Source organism: Arachis ipaensis, chromosome B03 (assembly GCF_000816755.2).
Source record: "Arachis ipaensis cultivar K30076 chromosome B03, Araip1.1, whole genome shotgun sequence".
NCBI classification, from domain to species: Eukaryota; Viridiplantae; Streptophyta; class Magnoliopsida; order Fabales; family Fabaceae; genus Arachis; species Arachis ipaensis.
In genome coordinates this window covers 134644924-134653986 of record NC_029787.2, presented here as the reverse complement: position 1 = coordinate 134653986, position 9063 = coordinate 134644924, and the positions used below count along the sequence as shown (strand labels likewise).

Sequence of the window (9063 nt, the reverse complement as noted above, 5' to 3'; positions counted from 1 at the left end):
TTTATTTAAACTAATTTATTCATATTTATTATTCTAAAAGACTTTATTAATAATTTTATTTTTAGAAACTAATATGTTCCAACTACAAATTATAAGAATTTTATTTATTACTCTACTTTAAAAAAAAAACACATGATCAACATGAGTCACTATAAGATATTGATGAAATAGTGACGTGTCTCCACGTTAACGCCTATATACTATGACAAATGATGTATATTATAATCTTTTTATATACTTTTCCCAGCTGTTATTCTTCTGAGAGAAATTTTATTGGCACATGATCCACGCATTCATATTCCATACTTTGTATGCTGCAAAAGAGTTTGACTTGAAGGAGAATTATTGTTATCATCATAGAATCATAACAAGAATTTAGAACAATGAGTTCAAGAGAGGACACTGAAGATGGAAGGGATCTGAGGAAGCCATTTTTGCACACTGGAAGTTGGTACCGTATGAACCACAAGCAATCGAGCTTGTTAGGTTCCTCACAGGCCATAAGAGATGCTTCAATTTCTGTATTTGCTTGTGTTGCCATTGTTGCTTTGGGTCCAATTCAGTTCGGTTTCACAGTAAGAACATGCTTTGACCGTTAGATTCGGTTCGGTAACTTGTTTGGAAAAACAGAAATATGCATAAATTTGTAATGCCTGTTTTAAAACATTGCCAAACAAAGCCTTACTCTGAGTTGATTTATTTATTTTGCAGGGTGGGTATACATCTCCTACTCAATCTGCTATAATCAGTGATCTAGGACTTTCAGTCTCTGAGGTATGAAATTTTGAATTTTATGTAGCATTTTGTTGTTGAGAATTGTTATTAGAAGTAATTTTGAACCCTAGATAGTGGATGTTGATCACTTTATTGTTGATTTTGAAGTCCATGTTATGATGTTTCTGAAGGATTACTAAGTGTTTATAACACACAGCAAAAGTAATAAAGTAATCTATAATGGTCTAATTGTGTATGTTCAATGGCTTCATGAATTTATTGTGGCTTTTTTGTTTGGTCAGTTTTCTCTGTTTGGTTCTTTGTCCAATGTTGGTGCCATGGTTGGAGCAATATCCAGTGGTCAGATTGCTGAGTATATAGGGCGCAAAGGGGTAATTTATCTTCTGTTTCGAGTATCCATAATGATATATCCTCCTAAATTATGGTCCTAATTATCCTCCTAACATCCAAACCAGGAAAGTGTCAAGTGCTTTGTGTTCTTTGATGGTTTCCTTTTTTTGTCCCTCTAATTTGATGGCTAATTCTGTTCTTCGATGGTTAATTTGCAGTCTTTGATGATTGCATCGATTCCAAATGTCATTGGTTGGTTGATAATCTCATTTGCAAAGGTAAGTAATGGATAATTGTATTTTGTTATTACCGAAATGCCGTAATAGCACTGTCTTCTAAACATGTTATTCATATTTCAGGATACTTCTTTTCTCTATATGGGAAGATTGTTGGAAGGGTTTGGCGTCGGAGTAATCTCTTATACGGTAGTTTCAATTGAAAATGCTTTACTGCAAATGTAGGATTATGTTATGTGCTGCACAAAGTTATTAATTTTGTTTGAAATTCATAGGTGCCGGTATATATAGCCGAGATAGCGCCACAGAACTTGAGGGGAGGTCTGGGTTCAGTTAACCAGGTTGGTGTTGATACCTAAGAATTATTATCATCACATTGAAATTTCAATGCTATGTATTGAAATTTATTGTTTTCTCTGTGCATAGCTTTCTGTCACCATTGGAATTATGCTGGCTTATCTGCTGGGAATTTTTGTTCCTTGGAGAATTCTTGCAATTTTAGGTAAATCACAAAAATGATTAGTAATTTGTAAAATTGAAATGTTTCTTGTAACTGTAAAATTTCGAAACACTAAATTTGTCTCTGAGTTTGATTCTGGAATCACTGCATAGAGTTGTATATTAAGTAACAGAATTTAAATTATGCAGTCTTATGCACTTACTCTTGCAGGAATTTTGCCATGTGCAATATTGATGCCGGGTCTATTTTTCATTCCCGAGTCTCCTAGATGGCTGGTAATTGATTTCATGAATCGGTGTTCTTAAATGTCATTGAATGTGTGGCGATAGTTTAAAGAAAATTTTGTTTGCTTAATACAGGCAAAAATGGGCATGACAGATGAATTCGAGACCTCCTTACAAGTTCTTCGAGGTTTTGATACCGATATTGCTGAAGAGGCAACTGAAATAAGGGTAATAAGTAATAACTATTTGTTAATTTTGTTGTGCTGAATGAACATTTTTTTAAGCATTCATTTATTGATTCATAAAATGGACCTTAAACATTGGAATAATTTTTATTCAGGCTGCTGTTGCATCATCAAGCAGAAGAACTGCAATTCGATTTGCGGAACTCAAACAAAGAAGATACTGGCTTCCCTTAATGGTACTTCTTATCTTTCTACAAGCACTAATTCCAATCTATCAGTTTTATGGAGTTCGAATACGTATCAGTGACTCTAACAAGCTTGTTTTTACTGACTTATCACTTGTAGATTGGAATTGGACTACTAGTTCTGCAACAGCTTTCTGGAATTAATGGAGTTATTTTTTATGCCAGCACCATCTTTGAAGGCGCCGGTATCTTACACTAATTTCTAATTGTTTTCTAAAGTACTTCTCCTTTTCAAATAATTAATAAATGGAAATAATTAATAAATGGATCTTGCTAATGTATAAAATTGCATAAGTACACGAAATTACCTCTAAACAAGTAAACAATGTAATTAATGATTTTTAATCATAACAATCAAACTAAGCATTTGGGGGGAAAAACTAAAACTCCATCTTGATATTGGAAAATGAAACATTATTCTGCAACTTCTATTTAATTTGACCGGTACAATGAGATAGAGGGAGTACTTTCTTTCAGATAGCCTTGTGTTTCAAATTTCCAGTCTGTTATATATAAAAGCCTTCTTTACACTTATAATTTCTATATATATGTCATAGGGATTAGTTCAAGTGATGTAGCTACATTTGGAGTTGGTGCTGTTCAGGTTCAACTGAAAAGAAGATATTTCCCATTTTTCCTAAGAATCATCCTTAAATCATAAACTGACAAATATATAAATGTCATACAGGTTCTTGCCACCAGTCTAACCTTATGGTTGGCCGATAAATCCGGTCGCCGGCTTCTTCTTATTGTGAGTCCAAACTTCTCTTTTATGTTAAGTTGCATATGACTGTATCCTTGGATGATCAGATTGAGAATGGACAAATCTCTCATTTGCAGATATCTTCAGCTGGAATGGCCGTTAGTCTATTTGTTGTTGCAATCACATTCTATGTGAAAGTAATAATACTATCATCATTTTGTCGCTATTTACGCATTACATGTACATTCATCCTTTTTTTAATTGATAATTTTGCCTTAAATTTTACTCCAGGATTATATATCAGAGAGCTCTTCTTTATATGAGATATTGAGCTACCTATCGGTGGCCGGAGTTGTGGTATGCAAATATATGCAAATCCATTATACAAAATAGAGTTATTAGTTGCTTGTTTTCCTAAGTGTTTTCACTTTGAACTTTCACCAATTCTTTCAGGCAATGGTTGTTGCATTCTCTTTAGGAATGGGAGCTATGCCATGGCTTATAATGTCCGAGGTACCATAATTTGTGAAATTTTAAGCCTCCAAATTGTAACTTGCATTTCCTCCAAAATAGGAACCTTAGTAGCTAAGCTGGTTACATTCTTTGCAGATAATGTGTTTTTGGGAGAGGAAAAAATTGAATTTATGGATACGTAATTCTTGAGCGCAAACATAACACACTTGAGATGAACAATGATTAATTTTGCATTTGCAAGAAACATAAACAAACTATAGTCCCTATTGTTGCTTGCATTTGAAGTTACATGTGATGTGATTGATGTCTTTGAATGTTACATCATAGATTCTTCCAATTAACATCAAAGGCTTTGCCGGAAGTTTCGCGACACTAGCCAACTGGTTCTTTTCCTGGTTGATCACATTGACAGCAAATATGCTCTTAGATTGGAGTTCTGGAGGTTTGTATGCATTTCCTATTTTTATTTTTGATTAAATTACTTTGAAGATTCCTCTAGTTTCACTTAGTTTTGACTAAGCTTCCAAAGTTTCAAAGTTTGTAACCAACTTCTTTATATTGTATAAAAACTAGAACGACCATGCTGTATGTATACTAAAAATTAATCACCAAATCAGTCATTCGTATAGAGTACATGTTGGAATGCAAAATATACACTGAAAGTGTGTGAAACAACACATGTATTTATATACAAATTCATAATAACCAATTTTGTGGCTGATTTTTTGTGTGCAGATAATATTTTTGAAACTCAAGATATATTTTAATCAAGCCAAGGCCCTCTAATTTAGATTAAAAAAAATGTGATTAAACCCCTATACTAGATGATAAGCCATTGTGCATTTTTAAATGATTTTGTATTAATATAAGGACTTGATCACAAAATTTTTAAACTTGATTATTAACCACTTGCTGCCTCTATTCTTCTCAGGAACCTTCACCATATATGCAGTAGTGTGTGCTTTCACAGTTGTATTTGTTTCCATTTGGGTCCCTGAGACAAAGGGAAAAACTCTTGAAGAAATCCAAAGGTCTTTTAGATGAAAGTTCTTCTTCTGTGGCAGCATTTTTTGTATTATTATTATTATTATTGTTATTGTTGTATCATTATTTGATTTAAGGATGAATTCCTCATTGTAATCCTGTAATGGCAAGTTCATTGAAATTTTGTGTGAAACTGTGAATTGGCTATGTTCATACTATTCAACATTTGTTGATGCTCCTCTATGGAAAATGACAGTTAATACTCATTAGTCATTAGTTTAATTCATTTTTCTGTTATTTTGATTTCAATGGAAAATGGTAGCCAAATTAGTATTGCACTATTGTGTATGGATTTCAGATAGTTTCCATGGGATCGAAAGTTTAAACCTCATTGCAACTTATGCAAAAAATATAAAAAAGTAAATAAAAAAAATTCAAACATTATTTTAACACTAATATTTTCTTAATAATTAATTCGTGTTTTTTGTTAATTAAAAAATATTTAAATACATAATTAATTATTACTTAAGATTAGAAGTCAAACAAGTTGATTTTGATTGGACTATAATCCAATTAGATATGTTCAATATGCATAAATCCAGACCAAAATTTAAGTCCTATCAAGTGCTGTTTATTATTGCAGTTATGATTTAAATAAGATACTAAAAAGATTGGACAAAGATTTCTAGAGACCATTAACAACATACAGATGAATTTAAACAACTGAACATAGTATTACACTTTTACACTGAAAATTCAGGTATATTTAACTTCACGTGAAGTTAATAACTGAGAGCCGTTAGATGATAATTTAGTCAAATCATTTGACGACTTTCAGCTATCAACTTCACATAAAGTTAACTGCACCTGAAGACGACGCATTAAAATTAAACTTAGATCCTAACATTCCAGCAGCACCAATCAAACTAAAGGGAAAGCCAGACCAGAATCATCAACAAAGCTTATAAGGGTATTTCCACAGGATACTTATGAATGCAATCTTCCCATGGTCCATTAGGAGAAGGCTTCACATTCTGAAGTGCTTCCCAAACTGCACTGTTACATTTAAACCCACTTCCAAATGCAATTTGCCATACCTTGTTTCCCCTTCTCATCCTCCCTTTGGCTTCTATATATGCCAGCTCATACCAAATCGTGCTAGACGAAGTGTTTCCAAACCGGTGAAGTGTCATCCTAGAAGCCTCAACTTGGCAAGGAAGAAGCTGGAGATTCTTCTCCAACTCATCAATCACTGCCCTGCCACCAGCATGTATGCAAAAATGATCAAAAGCAAGCTTGAAATCCGGTATATAAGCCTTCACATCAGCCTTAAACAACTTCCTCATCACCAATGTGGCAAAAAACAGAAGCTGCTCATTAATTGGGAGCACCAAAGGACCAAGACTGGTGATGTTTGTCTTAAGAGCATTGCCTGCAATATCCATTAAATTCTTAGACAAGGAAATGCTGGTCTTCCCGGCTTCGTCCTGTTCTTGATAGAGACACCGGAAGGCCTTGTCGTCGGCCCCTAGATGAGTCCTCACGGCATGAACAAGCCTGTACTTTGCTCTTCTTCTGTCAACAGACTTATTTGACAGCAGCAAGGCCGCGCAGCCGACACGAAACAAGCAATTGGGTATGAGCATGGATTTCTTGTTCCCTGAATACCAATTCTGAGTAATGATTTCAGTGCTAAGAACAACAGCATATGTATTCCTATGAACTTGCAACAAGTCTTTGGCAAGATCAACAGCTGTAATCCCAGCACTGCACCCCATTCCCCCCAAATTAAAGCTCTTAATGTTACCCCTTAACTTATATTTGTTAACAATCATGGCAGAGAGTGAAGGTGTGGGGCTAAACACACTACAATTCACCACAAGAATGCCAATATCCTTAGGCTTAAGTTTGGTGTTTTGGAAAAGATTGTCCAAAGCACCAAACATTACCTCCTCGGCCTCAGCTCTAGCTGCAGCCAGAGAAGGTCGAGGAGGTATTAAATGCATGGCCTCGGGGGCATAAGTCTCATCCCCGAGTCCTGAGCGCATGAGAATCTTGCGCTGGAACTCGAGGGAGGACTCGTCAAAATCCCCCGTGAGCCGAGAATGCTCCATGAAGTAATGGAGTGGGACCTTGAGGTGGTCAGCAGGGCGAAAACAAGCGAAATCAACGAGGTAGACAGGGTGAGATTGAGTGAGAATGTAGCGGGTAAGTCCAAAGACAATGAAAGCAAAGCAAATTAGGATGGTGATGAGATTGAATTTGAGGTGGAGCCAAACATGGTGGAGATCATTGAGATCAGTTTGGGATAAATGGACTGAAGTTACAATGATCAAGGGGACAAAGCACAAGGTGAAAAGGTTGTTGATCAAGTAGTTGTAGCCTAGTTTGACATGCTTGAGGTTGACACCTTGGTCATTGGTGATACTCATCTTTGGAATGCAAAACAAATAATAGGAAGGGAATTATTGAGTGTGATGTGCAAAGAGGTAAAGAAAAGAAAGAACAATGTTTAAGACTCAGTTGTTTTGTATTAGTAATGATTCCAAATTCTTTGTAACCAACACATGAAATAATACTCTGAAACAAGAAACTTAAATAGTGGTTCCATGCACTTAATAATCGAGGTTGGTGGTAAGGAATGTTTTTATTATTATCTTTTTGCTAATTTCAATTTTCTTAAACCCTTTTTCCCAGGAAAGATTTAGTATAACAACCGGCAACAACAAAACAAAAGACTTATTCTGCTAGATAAAATCAATTATATGGATCTAATGATGTCATTACGTCTTATTATATATCATATTTACAATGAGATTATAGTCTTCTTAGGATTTTTTACTTTTTTTCATATGTTTATTTTCTATCTGATTCACCTTTCTAATTGAATATTCTGCTATGCTAATCTTCTCTTCATGAGTCTAAACTACCTAAAACGAGATTTTGTCATCTTTTTAATAATAGATGTGTTTCGGTTCGGGCCAGCTAGCGCGTCGCTCCGGTCCGGGCGGCCAACCCGGCGAGAACGTGAGACCCGAACCAAGGGGAACACCCGAATATTCCCTCTCCTTCAGCAAGGCACATGACAGCTGGAGAGGGAAACTTCCTGGAAGGTAGATCTGACCCCGTGGGATCCGCTCTAGGAGCAGAGTATATAAGGGGAGGGTCCTATCCCTCCCCCATGGTACGTCACTATCCACTCATCTCTACTGTCATCTGTACGAATTTTGACTTGGGCGTCGGAATCCTTTTTGCAAGTGACTCCCCCCTTACACCACAACAGCTTGGGAGATCGTGAGACTCCAGCTCTTCACCCTTTGGCACAGACTCGGGAAATCCACTCTTTCACCAATAGCCAAATCCAGATTTCTCCCATCTCGCTCATCTTACCAACCCGATCCGTTCGGCCAAACAAGACGTTATTCTAATTTTATTATGTTCTCATTTTGTTATTCTATCTACATTTATTTAGCTATTTATTTATCTAAATATTTTTATCTCTGTCACACTAAGATTATATTCATACTCACTCTTTACCACCTCATACTTCGTTTCATATAACATGCTTTGTCTAAGATAATGGTATAGTGTGATAAAATTTATCATTAAATTTTAAAGATATTCTTTTGTTATATATAAAAAAACCAGACGTACATCTGGGTAACATAGGCAGAGTTCAAGAAAGATCAAGTAATAGAGTCTAAAATATTTTCTATACTATTGTATCCTAATTAAACCTTAAGACAAAGGATTTTTTAACTAAAGAATAAAAAAGTGTACACTCTACCTAATTATATACCTCGACATCAACTATTATAAACAATTATTTCACTTACTATTTAACGATCGTTCGAATAATCGGAACGTAAATTACTAAATTTAAGTAACCGAGTGTCAAATAATTTTTCATCATCATTACACACAATTGAACTCTTAGATAAAAAGTGTAATGTAAATACACCTATCGTCCAATCATATGCTACTTAACTATCTCATTTATTACTTAAAATGGTCATTCAAATACTTGAATATTTAATTGATTGAAAATGTAAAATTACTTTCAGTGCATGCTAATTGGAGAATGATCAGTAGTGGCTGGAATTCAAAATGCAGAGTTTAATTATGCAAGGATGAAAACCTCTGGTTAGCACAATTGGATGATCTACACCTTTTTTAAGATGATTCATATCAGTGCTCAAAGACTTAAGAGGGAGACAAATCGATGTTAAAACCAAAAATGAATAAAGTAATTAATTAAAGGGTAAGGAGGGAAGAGAACTTGTCAAAGGTAAATCATCGTCCAACATAAAAAATAATTCCAAATTAACATATTCATCATACTTATTTTTTAGATTAATTTATACTGTAAAAGTTATAAATCTAATGTGTAAAGTCATACATGCACCACACTTCACTTTTTAACTACTCTATTAATTGCAAAAAATACTTCCAAATTAACACATTCATCATACCTTTTTAGATTAATT

General features: G+C 34.6%; 2 protein-coding genes across 4 annotated transcripts; one reads left to right on the top strand and one right to left on the bottom strand.

Annotated features, from left to right (window-relative positions):
- On the top strand, positions 228-4873 carry LOC107631964 (sugar transporter ERD6-like 6). Of its 3 annotated transcripts, XM_016335569.2 has the most exons (18): positions 228-575; positions 712-774; positions 1017-1106; positions 1284-1343; positions 1425-1490; positions 1577-1642; positions 1728-1803; positions 1972-2036; positions 2121-2213; positions 2326-2406; positions 2516-2600; positions 2973-3019; positions 3104-3166; positions 3256-3315; positions 3410-3475; positions 3572-3631; positions 3920-4034; positions 4524-4862. In XM_016335569.2, the coding sequence occupies exons 1-18, from the start codon at positions 384-386 to the stop codon at positions 4634-4636; spliced, it is 1461 nt and encodes a 486-aa protein (XP_016191055.1). In that variant the 5' UTR covers positions 228-383; the 3' UTR covers positions 4637-4862. The 3 variants fall into 3 exon arrangements, with proteins under 3 accessions (XP_016191055.1, XP_020975690.1, XP_020975691.1); XM_021120031.1 differs by lacking the exon at positions 3572-3631 and having other exon boundaries at positions 4524-4873; XM_021120032.1 differs by lacking the exons at positions 3920-4034; positions 4524-4862 and adding an exon at positions 3728-3913.
- LOC107634805 (3-ketoacyl-CoA synthase 4) lies at positions 5551-8083 on the bottom strand (the record flags this gene model as incomplete). The annotated part of the gene is given in 1 exon segment (XM_016338219.2): positions 5551-8083. A coding segment is annotated over 1 exon segment (1458 nt), but the record flags the coding sequence as incomplete, so codon positions are not given.

Bases quoted from the DNA above. Each gene is read 5' to 3' on its own strand.
- LOC107631964 (XM_016335569.2), top strand. From the start codon at position 384: ATGAGTTCAAGAGAGGACACTGAAGATGGAAGGGATCTGAGGAAGCCA. The intron at 1,491-1,576 runs GTAGTTTCAATT...TGAAATTCATAG, and splicing joins TCGGAGTAATCTCTTATACG to GTGCCGGTATATATAGCCGA. The intron at 3,632-3,919 runs GTACCATAATTT...GTTACATCATAG, and splicing joins CATGGCTTATAATGTCCGAG to ATTCTTCCAATTAACATCAA.